Consider the following 16,525-nt stretch of genomic DNA (forward strand, 5'->3'; position numbering starts at 1 on the left):
ACTGTCTTCTGATATTTTATAGACCATATGATTAATCGATAATAGAAATAATTTTGAGTTGCAGCCCTAATGAGCAGCTGTTGGAGTGATTCTGCATGTGAGCATGTACACGCTTTTACTTTGAAAAGATAATAAAGGAGTGCCCTGAAAATAGAAAAAAAAGTTATTACATTTTTCTCTTCATTGTGCAACATGACATCAAATAGACAATAAATAGATAATATATATATATATATATATATATATATATCGTCATGACAACTTTAAATGAATATTTCTACCGAGATCAATCCTTCTGACTATAATGGCAATATGAATGACATCACCATTGCTATTTATTGAAAAGAAGTTACCATTTCTTTTTCCAGAAGGGATTTAAAGGGATAGTTTGGGTGTTGTATGAGGTACTTATCCATAGGCGTATTACTTACTGTAGATTACGGTCTGCGTGCCCCCAGTTTGGAGAAACAGACAGGAGTACCGACACCAGAGCAAAGAAATACAGTGTTGTGGACGGCCAGAAAAAAACTATTTTAGCCACCTAAAAGGAAGGCTCACTAAAATCAATGTCCGTTAAAATGTACGCTATATTTAGAATATTTTCACCGTTTTATCTTACCCTTTCCTTCTCCTTTCAGACGAAGTGAAACTTATCTATGCTCTCTTCAAAGCCACCAGAATCCGTTGACTAAAACAGTATAGATAAGTTTCACTTTCAGTTCAGTTCACCATCGGAAAATATTCTAAGTATAGAGTACAATTAAACGGATATCGATTTTATTAGGTGAGCCTTTCTTTTAGGTGGCTAAAGTGTGTTTTTTTGACGACCCCGTCCACAGCAGTACATTGCTTTGCTCTGGTGTCAGTACTGCTGTCTGTTTCTTCAAATTGGGGGCGTGCCGACTGTCATTTACTGTAGGTAATACACTGACTATGGATAAGGACCTCATACAACCCCACTTCAAAACACCCAAACTATCCCTTTAAAGTAGAAATGACTGTTTGGAATGAGTTGCTTCATACTTCCATGAAAGGCTCCTGATTTCTGTTGCATCATTTGTTCTTGTATTTATGTGATTAATACTGTGGGCTTGTGTGTATTTAACCTTTATAGCACAGCAAACTCACCAGCGGTTGTGTTCTGTGGGTTGTGTTGTAGTGAAGTGAAGATAGCTTGGCCGGGAATCTCTTAGCAAAGGACAGAAAAGGCTGAACCTTGTTAATTTTTAATAGATGTGTCAGCTGACTCTCTTCGATTTGAAGATAATGATGAGCTTTCTGCCAAACTGCACCAGAGGACGTTAACGGTAAGCATGGACCCCCATTGAAATAAGCTGAATGTTGTATTTAAACTAGGAGGACTTGGACTTAATAAATTGAAGCGACATTTGGAAGTTTAGAAATGAACCTTTTAAATGTGGAGACAACATGTGTGATAGAATACATGTGTAAAGCTGTAAAACCTTTTCCTTCATTGTGTTATATACAAGGTTGTAAAATTGTTCTTTGCCATTTCATTTCAAATTCAATTTTGTTCGCTTGGTTTTATTCTTATTTAAAAGGTTGTTTGTTATGAAATACTATTGTGACCTAATGTCACCTTGTGACCTTTCATATGGACAGGCTGTAAAGATGCGTAGGATCTTCGCTAGTTGTGCACTTGCAGCGCTGCTGCTGGCTGCAGCCTGGGCAGACCACCACCAACACCACCACCACCACCATGATGGCTCTGATCACAGCCATGAGGGAGAAATGAGCTGCCACAAGCTGTCGTCTCCCAATGCTGACTTTGCCTTTGCCCTCTACAAAAACCTGAATGCCAAGGCTGCTGCTGGAAAGAACATCTTCTACTCGCCGCTGGGCATCTCCACCGCCCTGTCCGTGCTGTCTACAGGGGCTCGTGGTGAAACCCACAGCCAGCTGTTCTCCAGCTTGGGATACAGCAGCTTAAACCAGACTCAGATCAACGAAGCATACGAGCATCTTTTCGACATGCTTGGACACAGCCATGAGAATCAGCAGCTGGATGTCGGTAACGCTGTGGCCGTGCGCTCTGGTTGCGATCCTCTGGAGAAGTTCCTGAAGGATGTCAAGCACCACTACTCTGGTGAGGTCTTCAACGTCAGCTTTACCGATCCTGCTGAGGCTGCAGCTGAGATCAGCAGATACATCGCTAACAAAACCCACGACAGGATCAAAGACATGGTGAAGGACCTGCACCCTGATATGGCCATGATGCTTATTAACTATGTCTACTTTAAAGGTAAGAAGTGAATTCAAGTCCAGGTCTCATTGTGTAGTTTACCAACAGGCAAACAGATATGATGATTGTAGTCTGTAGAGCATACTTCAACTTTTAAAAACAGCTGACAATAATAATTTGAACTGACATATCTACTCACATCTCCCCCCCCCCCCCATTGCCTCATACAGGAGAGTGGAAAACACCCTTCAATCGTCGCATGACACGCAAGATGGACTTCCATGTGGACAAAACCACCAAAGTTCAGGTGGACATGATGATGAGGACGGGTTACTACGACACCTACTGGGATGTTGACAACCACACCACTGTCGTCATGCTGCCCTACAAGGGCAGCACCTCCATGATGATCGTCCTGCCTGATGAAGGCAAGATGACGGAGGTGGAGGGCATCATCAACAAGGACTACATCAAGCACTGTCGAAACTCAGTCTCTATGGGGTAAGATGAATCTTTATTTTTGAATCCTCATCCTCTAGAGATTGAGTAAATGTTGACTGGATTAGATGTATTTGATTTACTAGAAACAACAAGTAAAGTGTTCATGATGAGCACAGTGTAACTTCATTATACAAGCTGTACTTTAACTGTATATTACAGTGTTTGTGACCCTGGTGTTGTTCTGTTTCTTAGATATGTGGATCTGTTCCTACCAAAGTTTTCCATCTCTGCTGATGCTTCTCTGGAAAACACACTGAAAGAAATGGGTATAACCGACGCTTTTGAGGACAGGGCTGATTTCTCTGGCATTTCTGACGAGGTCATGCTCAAAGTCTCAAAGGTAGGAGAGGCAAACCTTTCTTCTTAGGCTCATTATTAATTTAAGTTCTTATGAACAACATGGGAACCACGCCCCCTTTTGGGGGAAAACAATCCAACGTCCCTCATAGACGGTAACAGAGTAAACAGTTGAAACATGTCTGCAAACTTCTAAACAAACCAGTAATAGTAATAGCGCTATGCTGAAGAGTTGCTGTGTAGCTGGTTGCACCAACAATAAATCCCCAAACTCTGATCTCTGATTTGTTCCCCTGCTATGTCCTAAAAAGATATAATTGAGGGGTTTTATGGCTCCAAGCTACAGACCAGACCAGCATGGTTTATCTCCGAGGCTGCGCTCCCTTTGGGGGAAAGAAACTCGCTGTCACAGGAGAGAAAATTACCAAAAGCTGTTTTGTTGTGGGGTAACTGAGGCTTTCACACTGAGATTTGAGGCTCATACAAACCATGAATATTCACTGTCAGTGTGCTAAATGGCTAAATGATGCTGGTGACAGTGACTAGCATGGCTAGCTAACGTTAGCTTGAGTGTGAGGCTGCTGCAATAATTATTCTGCGACCTTGCCTGAACCTGAGCCTTCTTGATAACTTAATAAATTAAGATTGATCGCCGCCATGTCCCTTCAGTATTCCCTTGCCCAACACAGGGGCTGGATATCTCTAGATATTTAATAGAATCATGCTAGGCTAAGTGTTGTCTGTAAATAACCAACATGTTAATAATCAACTGTTTGATCTGTAGGCTGAGATTTAGTTGGAGACGACAGTCTGATGCTGCTAGAACGTTAATGTTTGACTGTATTACTGCAGCAGCCCAAGCCCCCAGGAACAGCGCTGGTCGTTGATCCCCATTTAGGCTTCATGCGCCAATGAGCAACTTTCATAGGAATGAAAGGGGCCACGCCTCAAACGCTGTATCCAGTTCTCTTAATACATCCATGCAGCAGCCTCCCACTCAAGCTAACGTTAGCTAGCCATGCTAGTCACTGTCACCAGCATCATTTAGCCATTTTTCACACTGACAGTGAATATTCACGTATCGTATGTGCCTCAAATCTCAGTGTGAAAGCCTCGGTTAACCCGCTACACAACAGCTTTTCGTAATTTCTCTCCTGTGACAGCGAGTTTCTTTCCCCCAAAATTGAGCGCAGCCTCGGCGATGACGCCATGTTGGTCTGGTATTTTTTAGGACACGGCAGGGAAATCATAGACCAGCGTTTTTGGATTTATTGTTGGTGCAACCAACTACACAGCAAATCTTTGGCATAGCAGTATTACTATTATCAGTTTGTTTAAAGTAGAAGTACGGAGAATTTTTTCCAATTATTCTGGTTACGCTGTTCCCGCCTATAAGGGACACGGGATTGTTTTCCCCCAAAAGGGGGCGTGGTCATGTAAGCCTAGTCTGGATGACATATTGGCTGTCTGATGTATACAGTCTCTTTTCAAAATAATGTAACAATATCCACTCCCGCCCACCCTATGCAAACTTTCCCTCTTTCCTCTTTATCCTACGTCAGTGGCTCTGACTGTCTAATAATGAGGCGGATGGGTGTAAGTTGTTTGAGTTAGTTGAAAGGCCGGTGCGTGTCATACAGACACTATAGGGTTCCTCAGTTGCATCGGTATTTGACAAGTAGGGAGTTAAAACGGGTTAACAGAACAGTGACATGTTGAAAAACACCCCTTAAGCTTCTACATTTCTTTCTAGACCTGCACTTCGTTTCAAACTAGACTCTGACTGCCCCCTTTTTCCTCTATAGGTTTCCCATAAGGCCACGCTGAGTGTCACTGAGATGGGAACAGAGGCAACGGGAGTCACTATTATTGAAATGATATTAGTCATGTTGCCACCATCAGTCAGAATTGACAGACCCTTCTTGGTCTTCATCCTGGAGAACTCCACTGAGAACATCCTCTTCATGGGCAAGATCAGCAACCCCACAGCCATGTAAAGGCACATGCTAGGAAAATGATAAATCACGGTCACAGGTGCCATCATGAAGATCTTATCAGGCTGTAGCAGGAATGTGCTTGTGTGCATGTATATCTTTGCAGGGGAGTTTTCACTGGTCTCTGAATGGAACTAATTCTACAAAAGTATCATTAAAGAACATTTTGTTGACGTAAATGAGATGTAGAGCTGCAAAGATTGATCAGTCAGTTAGACAGAAAATTAACTATTAACTATTTTGATAATCGATGAATTTTTTCAGTGAGCATGTACATGTCTTTTACTTTGTAAAGATAATAAAGGAGTGCCCTGAAAAAAGAAAAAAAGTGATTCAATTGTTCTATGCATTGTGCAGCATGACATAACATCCACAATAAATAGATACAACATATTTAAATTAGGGCTGTCAAAGTTAACGCGATAATAATGTGTAATTCGTTTTAACTGGCAAGGCCATTTTCAAAGGTGACCCTTGACCTCTGACCCCCAGATATGTGACGTTCTATGGGTACCCACGAGTCTCCCCTTTACAGACATGCCCACTTTATGATAATCACATGCAGTGGGGTCTCTCTGTGTGTGTGAGAGAGAGAGAGAGAGAGAGGGGTAATTTTTAAACAATTAAAAAAAGAGAGATCCCAAAAAGAGCTTAAGAGCAATGCACCAATCAGAGACAGGCTGAGACTGATGGAGCTCTAATCAGCCAATCAGAGACAGGCTGAGACTGATGGAGCTCTAATCAGCCAAACAGAAACACCTGTTTGTGTCTGAAAGTGCTGAGTCATGGTTGGACATTAGTAGTGAAAGCACAGAGAAGGTACTACCTGAAAAAGACCCCCTCAGTTAAAAACTATAAGTTTTATAGCTGAAATTTCAGTTCACTCTTCAGTTTGAGCACCTCAAGACTTTGATGAAGATGTAGACGTGTCATTTGTGTAGATAAAGTTTAAAATGACTGAGGACTGGCAGTTTAAAAAGTCTCCACATTTGAGTTTTTGCTCCAGACTTTCAGAAGTGAATTATCATTGCAGCAGATGAGAGAGAGGAAGGGATCTCGTGTTTTTTTTTTTTAAGCAGATAATTCCAAAACTGTAACACCTATTGCTTAAATGGGCACATCATCTGAAAGAAGACAAAAAATATCTACCTTTTGATGTATTATTTATATATGAGAATTGGAAAATTTTTTTGCCAGAAAATTTAAAAAAAAGGAAGGGAGGGTGAGTGATGTCATCACTGTAAAGCAGCGTGACTCCAGCCCCCCGATCACTACTGCTCAGACTCTGGCTCCAAATGACATCAAAATCTCAAGATGGCAGCTCCCTTATCCCAGATATTTTGTCTTTACTTCTGTACATGAGGAGGAAGTGGAGACGCGTCGTCCATATATACAGTATATACAGTCTATGGTTTAATGATGGAAACATGAAGTATGATGATTGTAGACTGTAGAGCATACTTTTAAAAACGACTGACAATAATCATTTGAACTGACATATTTACATTACTGTTATCTTTATTTTTGAATCCTCATCCTCTAGAGATTGAGAAAATGTTGACTGGATTAGATGTATTTGATTTAATAGAAACAACAAGTAAGGTGTTCATGATAAGCACAGTTTAACTTCATTATACAAGCTGTACTTTAACTGTATATTACAGTGTTTGTGACACTGGTGCTGTTCTGTTTCTTAGATATGAGGATCTGTTCCTACCAAAGTTTTCATCTCTGCTGAGGCTTCTCTGGAAAACACACTGAAAGAAATGGGCATAACCGACGCTTTTGAGGACAGGGCTGATTTCTCTGGCATTTCTGACGAGGCTTCATGCTCAAAGTCTCAAAGGTAGGAGAGGCAAACATTTCTTCTTAGGCTCATTATTAATTTAAGTTCTTATGAACAACATGGGAATATGCACTCCATACATCAGACCGGCAATACGTCATCCAGAGTAGGCTCTTATGACCACGCCTTTTGGGGGAAAACAATCCAACGTCCTTCATAGATGGTAACAGAGTAAACAGTTGAAACATGTCTCCAAACTTCTACTTTAAACAAACCGATATAGTAATAACGCTATGCTGAAGAGTTGCTGTGTAGTTGGTTGCACCAACAATAAATCCCCAAAGTCTGATCTCCGATTTGTTCCCCTGCTATGTCCTAAATTCTTATGAACAACATGGGACTATGCCTACTCCACTGCATGAGCAGTAGTTCAGCAACAACTGCAGAACAGAGACATATACTGTACCTCCAGAGGATGCTGAAAAAGACACCTAAGCTTCTACATTTTTTTCTAGACCTGCACTGTGTTTCACTCTGACTGCCTCCTTTTTCCTCCACAGGTGTCTCATAAGGCCATGCTGAGTGTCACTGAGATGGGAACAGAGGCAGCAGCCACCACTATTACTGAGGTAGTATTCATCAGTTTTCCACAATCAGTCAGAATTAACAGACCCTTCTGGGTCTTCATCCTTCATGGGCAAGATCAGCAACCCCACAGCCATGTAAGGCACATCCTAGTGAAATGATAAATCATGATCACTGGTCTCAGAATGGAATTGTTGACGTAAATGAGAAGTACAGAGCTGCAACAGTCAGTCTATTCATCGATCAGGCGATCGACAGATAATTAATTGGCAACTATTTTGATAATTGATGAATCTTTTCAGTCATCTTTCAAGCAAAAGTTCCAAACATTTGATGGTTTCGGGTTCTCAAATGGCAGAATTTGCTGCTTCGACTTGTCTTACATTAAAGTAAATTGAATATCTTTAAGTTTTGGACTAGTTGGTCGCACAAAACAAGACATTTGATAACATTTTCAGCTCTAGAAAATTGTGATGAACATTTTTCACTCCATCCATCCATCTTCAACCGCTTATCCGGGATCGGGTCGCGGGGGCAACAGCTCCAGCAGGGGACCCCAAACTTCCCTTTCCCGGGCCACATTAACCAGCTCTGACTGGGGGATCCCGAGGCGTTCCCAGGCCAGAGTAGAGATATAATCTCTCCACCTAGTCCTGGGTCTTCCCCGTGGTCTCCTCCCAGCTGGTCGTGCCTGGAACACCTCCCAAGGGAGGCGCCCAGGAGGCATCCGTGCTAGATGCCCGAACCACCTCAACTGGCTCCTTTCGACGCAAAGGAGCAAGGACTCTACTCCGAGTCCCTCATGGATGACTGAGCTTCTTACCCTATCTCTAAGGGAGACGCCAGCCACCCTCCTGAGGAAACCCATTTCGGCCGCTTGCACCCGCGACCTCGTTCTTTCGGTCATGACCCAACCCTCATGACCATAGGTGAGAGTAGGAACGAAGATTGAACGGTAGATCGAGAGCTTTGCCTTCCGGCTCAGCTCTCTTTTCGTCACAACGGTGCGGTAAAGCGAATGCAATACCGCCCCTGCTGCTCCGATTCTCCGACCAATCTCACGTTCCATCGTCCCCTCACTCGCGAACAAGACCCCGAGATACTTAAACTCCTTCACTTGGGGTAAGGACATTTTTCACTGTCTTCTGATATTTTATAGACCATATGATTAATCGATAATAGAAATAATTGCGAGTTGCAGCCCTAATGAGCAGCTGTTGGAGTGATTCTGCATGTGAGCATGTACACGCTTTTACTTTGAAAAGATAATAAAGGAGGGCCCTGAAAATAGAAAAAAAAGTTATTACATTTTTCTCTTCATTGTGCAACATGACATCAAATACACAATAAATAGATAATATATATATATATTTAAATATGATTAAATAATCTCAACTTTCCCTATCAGTGTTACCTGACTGATGCCATGCCTATATTTGGTCATACATTATTAATTAGTTGTGGCCTGTTTCTGAGACAAAATTGTCTATTTGATTGGGAAATTTAATTATATTTATACTTGATTTCCATATAATGTTCCACTATTTTATATCTACAGTATATTGACCTTTTTCTTATTGTAGACTCATTATAAATGTTACCATTATGCTTATTGTTACTTATTGTACATTTTATACTTGCTCTCTTTTAAAGGGATAGTTCCGATTTTTTGAAGTGCTATTGTATGAGGTACTTATCCACAGTCAGTTTATTACCTACAGTAGATGACAGTTTGGAGAAACAGACAGGAGTACGGTCACTGAAGCAAAGCAATGTACTGCTGTGGAGGGGGCCGGCAGCCAAACGTATTTTAGCCACCTTAAAAAAAATCAATACCAGTTTAAAGCCGTGGGCACACTGCCCGCATGAGGCTCGCGTGGCGTCTGCGTCGCGTGGTGGCTGCGTGATGCAGGAGTCTGGTGTTCACACTAGACGCCTGTCGGCTGCGTGTCCGCTGCCTGTCAGCTCTGTTTCTGCTGCTGCTGTCAGCCCTTCCTTTCTGCATAGAGTTTGCCTTTTAATGGCCATTTAACTTCATGATAAATATAATTTATATTTATTTTAGACAGAAAAAGGTTCAGAAACATGTGGTAATTAGTAAATAATAGTAATAATCCACAATTAAAACTCCGTACTGTATTAATTTATGATGCTTTCCAAGGCACTGCTTGTTCCACATCACTGTCCGGCACATATTTCAGAATAAAAGCCTCGTGTTAACAAATGAAGGAATTCTGTGCAAAGAAACCCCGCTTTAGGGCTTTTATTTCAAAATGAAAGCAGGAAGTGTTGATTTAAACCCCAAACTTTATCAATTCTTGAAGGTCTCAAAGTGATTGCGTGTTCCACAGCACTGACTCATATTTCAGAATAAAAGCCTCGTGTTAACAAATGAAGGGATTCTGTCTATAGAAAAAACGCCTGAGGGCTTTTATTTTGAAATGAAAGCAGGAAGTGTTGATTTAAAAATAAGTTTACTTAACTTTACTTTTTTTCATCTCCGTAACATATTCTACAGATAGACCTCGAAACTGTTGTAAAGTCTTGCAGGTATGAAGTTAATATACAGTCACTAGATCACTTTCACTGTCTGTGACATATTCTACAGATGTCTAGACATGGAAACTGTGGTAATCTTGCTGGTATGATGTTCATATACAGTCAATAGATCACCTTCACTGTCTGTGACATATTCTACAGATGTCCAGACATGTAAACTGCAGTAAAGTCTTGCTGGTATGATGTTCATATACAGTCACTAGATCCCTTTCACTGTCTGTGACATATTCTACAGATGTCTAGACATGTAAACTGCGTTATGTAGCTGATATGATGTCCATATACCGTCAATAGATCACCTTCACTGTCTGTTGCTGCTGGGACACGCAGCCGAGACGCGAGGGGCTCGCATGTAAAATAAGCGAGCCTTCAGTAGTGGACACACTGCCCGCATGAGGCTCGCGTGCCGGCAGCGTGGCGTGCTGATTTTTATTTTCGGCGTCCATGTTAACAGGTTAGAGTGGACACACTGCCCGCATGAGACGCGCGTCTCACGCGCGTCTAAATTATAGAATAGAAGGCTCGCCTATTTTACACGCGAGCCTCTCGCGTCTCGGCTGCGTGTCCCAGCAGCAACAGTGAGTAAAGGTGATCTATTGACAGTATATGGACATCATATCAGCTACATAATACAATAATACATAATATAAGTTTTAGTCTTTGAATCTGTTTGCAGTCTTTCAGTATGACACATTTATTACCAACAGTCATTTGAACCTGGATGGGTGTCTCAAAGGACTAAATAAATTGACATCATTATATACTGTATCCAGCTGACTTTTATATATGATACAAATAATAAAAACAGTGGTGCATGTACTGCACTGCTGACACCAACTTGTGTGTTATTGAGCAATTCTTTCAAAATATTTCAACATTAAGCGAAACAAAAAGACTCGTCATGAACAACTTTAAATGAATATTTCTACCGAGATCAATCCTTCTGACTATAATGGCAATATGAATGACATCACCATTGCTATTTATTGAAAATAAGTTACCATTTCTTTTTCCAGAAGGGATTTAAAGGGATAGTTTGGGTGTTGTATGAGGTACTTATCCATAGGCGTATTACTTACTGTAGATTACGGTCTGCGTGCCCCCAGTTTGGAGGAACAGACAGGAGTACCGACACCAGAGCAAAGAAATACAGTGTTGTGGACGGCCAGAAAAAAACTATTTTAGCCACCTAAAAGGAAGGCTCACTAAAATCAATGTCCGTTAAAATGTACGCTATATTTAGAATATTTTCACCGTTTTATCTTTCCCTTTCCTTCTCCTTTCAGATGAAGTGAAACTTATCTATGCCCTCTTCAAAGCCACCAGAATCCGTTGACTAAAACAGTATAGATAAGTTTCACTTTCAGTTCAGTTCACCATCGGAAAATATTCTAAATATAGAGTACAATTAAACGGATATCGATTTTATTAGGTGAGCCTTTCTTTTAGGTGGCTAAAATGTGTTTTTTTGACGGCCCCGTCCACAGCAGTACATTGCTTTGCTCCGGTGTCAGTACTGCTGTCTGTTTCTTCAAATTGGGGGTGTGCCGACTGTCATTTACTGTAGGTAATACACTGACTATGGATAAGGACCTCATACAACCCCACTTCAAAACACCCAAACTATCCCTTTAAAGTAGAAATGACTGTTTGGAATGAGTTGCTTCATACTTCCATGAAAGGCTCCTGATTTCTGTTGCATCATTTGTTCTTGTATTTATGTGATTAATACTGTGGGCTTGTGTGTATTTAACCTTTATAGCACAGCAAACTCACCAGCGGTCGTGTTCTGTGGGTTGTGTTGTAGTGAAGTGAAGATAGCTTGGCCGGGAATCTCTTAGCAAAGGACAGAAAAGGCTGAACCTTGTTAATTTTTAATAGATGTGTCAGCTGACTCTCTTCGATTTGAAGATAATGATGAGCTTTCTGCCAAACTGCACCAGAGGACGTTAACGGTAAGCATGGACCCCCATTGAAATAAGCTGAATGTTTTATTTAAACTAGGAGGACTTGGACTTAATAAATTGAAGCGACATTTGGAAGTTTAGAAACAAACCTTTTAAATGTGGAGACAACATGTGTGATAGAATACATGTGTAAAGCTGTAAAACCTTTTCCTTCATTGTGTTATATACAAGGTTGTAAAATTGTTCTTTGCCATTTCATTTCAAATTCAATTTTGTTCGCTTGGTTTTATTCTTATTTACAAGGTTGTTTGTTATGAAATACTATTGCGACCTAACGTTTTCCTTTCATATGGACAGGCTGTAAAGATGCGTACGATCTTCGCTAGTTGTGCACTCGCAGCGCTGCTGCTGGCTGCAGCCTGGGCAGACCACCACCACCACCACCATGATGGCTCTGATCACAGCCATGAGGGAGAAATGAGCTGCCACAAGCTGTCGTCTCCCAATGCTGACTTTGCCTTTGCCCTCTACAAAAACCTGAACGCCAAGGCTGCTGCTGGAAAGAACATCTTCTACTCGCCGCTGGGCATCTCCACCGCCCTGTCCGTGCTGTCTACAGGGGCTCGTGGTGAAACCCACAGCCAGCTGTTCTCCAGCTTGGGATACAGCAGCTTAAACCAGACTCAGGTCAACGAAGCGTACGAGCATCTTTTCGACATGCTTGGACACAGCCATGAGAATCAGCAGCTGGATGTTGGTAACGCTGTGGCCGTGCGCTCTGGTTGCGATCCTCTGGAGAAGTTCCTGAAGGATGTCAAGCACCACTACTCTGGTGAGGTCTTCAAAGTCAGCTTTACCGATCCTGCTGAGGCTGTAGCTGAGATCAACAGATACATCGCTAACAAAACCCACGACAGGATCAAAGACATGGTGAAGGACCTGCACCCTGATATGGCCATGATGCTTATTAACTATGTCTACTTTAAAGGTAAGAAGTGAATTCAAGTCCATGTCTCAATGTGTAGTTTACCAACAGGCAAACAAGTATGATGATTGTAGTCTGTAGAGCATTCTTCAACTTTTAAAAACAACTGACAATAATAATTTGAACTGACATATCTACTCACATCTCCCCCCCCCCCCCTCCCCCCACTGCCTCATACAGGAGAGTGGAAAAAACAATTTAGTCGTGAAATGACACGCAAGATGGACTTCCATGTGGACAAGACCACCAAAGTTCAGGTGGACATGATGATGAGGACGGGTTACTACGACACCTACTGGGATGTTGACAACCACACCACCGTCGTCATGCTGCCCTATAAGGGCAGCACCTCCATGATGATCGTCCTGCCTGATGAAGGCAAGATGACGGAGGCGGAGGGCATCATCAACAAGGACTACATCAAGCACTGTCGAAACTCAGTCTCTATGGAGTAAGATGAATCTTTATTTTTGAATCCTCATCCTCTAGAGATTGAGTAAATGTTGACTGGATTAGATGTATTTGATTTACTAGAAACAACAAGTAAAGTGTTCATGATGAGCACAGTGTAACTTCATTATACAAGCTGTACTTTAACTGTATATTACAGTGTTTGTGACCCTGGTGTTGTTCTGTTTCTTAGATATGTGGATCTGTTCCTACCAAAGTTTTCCATCTCTGCTGATGCTTCTCTGGAAAACACACTGAAAGAAATGGGCATAACCGACGCTTTTGAGGACAGGGCTGATTTCTCTGGCATTTCTGACGAGGTCATGCTCAAAGTCTCAAAGGTAGGAGAGGCAAACCTTTCTTCTTAGGCTCATTATTAATTTAAGTTCTTATGAACAACATGGGAACCACGCCCCCTTTTGGGGGAAAACAATCCAACGTCCCTCATAGACGGTAACAGAGTAAACAGTTGAAACATGTCTCCAAACTTCTAAACAAACCAGTAATAGTAATAACGCTATGCTGAAGAGTTGCTGTGTAGTTGGTTGCACCAACAAGAAATCCCCAAACTCTGATCTCTGATTTGTTCCCCTGCTATGTCCTAAAAAGATATAATTGAGGGGTTTTATGGCTCCAAGCTACAGACCAGACCAGCATGGTTTATCTCCGAGGCTGCGCTCCCTTTGGGGGAAAGAAACTCGCTCTCACAGGAGAGAAAATGACCCAAAGCTGTTTTGTTGTGGGGTAACTGAGGCTTTCACACTGAGATTTGAGGCTCATACAAACCATGAATATTCACTGTCAGTGTGCTAAATGGCTAAATGATGCTGGTGACAGTGACTAGCATGGCTAGCTAACGTTAGCTTGAGTGTGAGGCTGCTGCAATAATTATTCTGCGACCTTGCCTGAACCTGAGCCTTCTTGATAACTTAATAAATTAAGATTGATCGCCGCCATGTCCCTTCAGTATTCCCTTGCCCAACACAGGGGCTGGATATCTCTAGATATTTAATAGAATCATGCCAGGCTAAGTGTTGTCTGTAAATAACCAACATGTTAATAATCAACTGTTTGATCTGTAGGCTGAGATTTAGTTGGAGACGACAGTCTGATGCTGCTAGAACGTTAATGTTTGACTGTATTACTGCAGCAGCCCAAGCCCCCAGGAACAGCGCTGGTCATTGATCCCCATTTAGGTTTCATGCGCCAATGAGCAACTTTCATAGGAATGAACGGGGCCACGCCTCAAACGCTGTATCCAGTTCTCTTAATACATCCATGCAGCAGCCTCCCACTCAAGCTAACGTTAGCTAGCCATGCTAGTCACTGTCACCAGCATCATTTAGCCATTTTTCACACTGACAGTGAATATTCACGTATCGTATGTGCCTCAAATCTCAGTGTGAAAGCCTCGGTTAACCCGCTACACAACAGCTTTTCGTTATTTTTTCTCCTGTGACAGCGAGTTTCTTTCCCCCAAAATTGAGCGCAGCCTCGGCGATGACGCCATGTTGGTCTGGTCTATAGCTTGGAGCCCTAAAGCTCCTCTATTATTTATTTTTTAGGACACGGCAGGGAAATCGAAGACCAGCTTTTTTGGATTTATTGTTGGTGCAACCAACTACACAGCAACTCTTTGGCATAGCATTATTACTATTATCAGTTTGTTTAATGTAGAAGTATGGAGACATTTTTCTAATTATTCTGGTTACGCTGTTCCCGCCTATGAGGGACACGGGATTGTTTTCCCCCAAAAGGGGGCGTGATCAATTAAGCCTGGTCTGGATGACATATTGCCTGTCTGATGTATACAGTCTCTTTTCAAAATAAACTTCCGACGTAGGTTTTCTTAGTTTTTAGGTTTAGTTTACGGTGACCAGACATCCCGGTTTTTCCGGGACAGTCCCTGTTTTCAAGCTGGGTGTCTTGAGTCCCGACAAATCTCTAATGCACCCTAATAATGCTTTCTTTCTGATCCCACTCCGTGTTCAAACGTGCCACATGTGCAGCAAGTTAGCCATCCTGATGAAAATGCCTATGGTGCGTGCATATTAGCGTGCGTGCATGTGCACAAGTGTGCGGTACACTCAAGGGTCCCGTTTTGGGGATTTGAAAATATGGTCACCCTAGTTTAGTTACGCAACAAAACTACATGGTTAGGTTTAGGCAACAAAAGTACTTGGTTAGGCTTAGGAAAAGATTGTATGTTAGTACGTTTGTTACATAAAATAAGTACACTTGTTTTGTAACTGTCGTTAGCTAAGTACAGAAGTTACGTAACAAAACTACGGTACAATAAGTCACTGTTGACTTGGCTTCACACAGGACACGAACAGTGGTCTCCTGGCTCAAAGTCCTGTGTTTGTTGTACCCATAGATATAAAACAGACCCATCCAATATCCACTCCCGCCCACCTTATGCAAACGTTCCCTCTCTTTATCCTACGTCAGTGGCTCTGACTGTCTAATAATGAGGCGGATGGGTGTATGTTGTTGGAGTTAGTTGGAAGGCCGGTGCGTGTCATACAGACACTATAAGGTGCCTCAGTTGCATCGGTATTTGACAAGTTGGGAGTTAAAACGGGTTAACAGAACAGTGACATGTTGAAAAACACTCCCTTAAGCTTCTACATTTTTTTCTAGACCTGCACTTCATTTCAAACTAGACTCTGACTGCCCCCTTTTTCCTCTACAGGTGTCCCACAAGGCCACGCTGAGTGTCACTGAGATGGGAACAGAGGCAACGGGGGCCACTATTATCGAAATGATATTTCTCAGTTTGCCACCATCAGTCAGAATTGACAGACCCTTCTTGGTCTTCATCCTGGAGAACTCCACTGAGAACATCCTCTTCATGGGCAAGATCAGCAACCCCACAGCCATGTAAAGGCACATGCTAGGAAAATGATAAATCACGGTCACAGGTGCCATCATGAAGATCTTATCAGGCTGTAGCAGGAATGTGCTTGTGTGCATGTATATCTTTGCAGGAGAGTTTTCACTGGTCTCTGAATGGAACTAATTCTACAAAAGTATCATTAAAGAACATTTTGTTGATGTAAATGAGATGTAGAGCTGCAAAGATTGATCAGTCAGTTAGACAGAAAATTAACTATTAACTATTTTGATAATCGATGAATTTTTTCAGTGAGCATGTACATGTCTTTTACTTTGTAAAGATAATAAAGGAGTGCCCTGAAAAATGAAAACAAGTGATTCAATTGTTCTATGCATTGTGCAGCATGACATCACATACAC

At 41.9% G+C, this 16,525-nt stretch overlaps 2 protein-coding genes and 1 pseudogene across 2 annotated transcripts; all 3 read left to right on the plus strand.

Moving 5' to 3' along the window:
* Positions 1-1,163: 1,163 nt before the first annotated feature.
* Positions 1,164-5,323, plus strand: LOC119499341 (alpha-1-antitrypsin homolog). Its single transcript, XM_037788622.1, has 5 exons — positions 1,164-1,307; positions 1,624-2,263; positions 2,434-2,704; positions 2,897-3,044; positions 4,807-5,323. Exons 2-5 carry the CDS (start codon positions 1,633-1,635, stop codon positions 4,996-4,998), a joined length of 1,242 nt encoding a protein of 413 aa, XP_037644550.1. The 5' UTR covers positions 1,164-1,307; positions 1,624-1,632; the 3' UTR covers positions 4,999-5,323.
* A 1,226-nt stretch (positions 5,324-6,549) lies between these two features.
* Positions 6,550-7,507, plus strand: LOC119498850 (annotated as a pseudogene).
* A 4,228-nt stretch (positions 7,508-11,735) lies between these two features.
* On the plus strand, positions 11,736-16,470 carry LOC119497887 (alpha-1-antitrypsin homolog). Its single transcript, XM_037786311.1, has 5 exons — positions 11,736-11,880; positions 12,190-12,820; positions 12,998-13,268; positions 13,461-13,608; positions 15,963-16,470. Exons 2-5 carry the CDS (start codon positions 12,199-12,201, stop codon positions 16,152-16,154), a joined length of 1,233 nt encoding a protein of 410 aa, XP_037642239.1. The 5' UTR covers positions 11,736-11,880; positions 12,190-12,198; the 3' UTR covers positions 16,155-16,470.
* The last annotated feature ends 55 nt before the right edge of the window (positions 16,471-16,525 follow it).

The sequence above is a fragment of the Sebastes umbrosus genome, chromosome 12 (genome assembly GCF_015220745.1).
Source record: "Sebastes umbrosus isolate fSebUmb1 chromosome 12, fSebUmb1.pri, whole genome shotgun sequence".
NCBI classification, from domain to species: Eukaryota; Metazoa; Chordata; class Actinopteri; order Perciformes; family Sebastidae; genus Sebastes; species Sebastes umbrosus.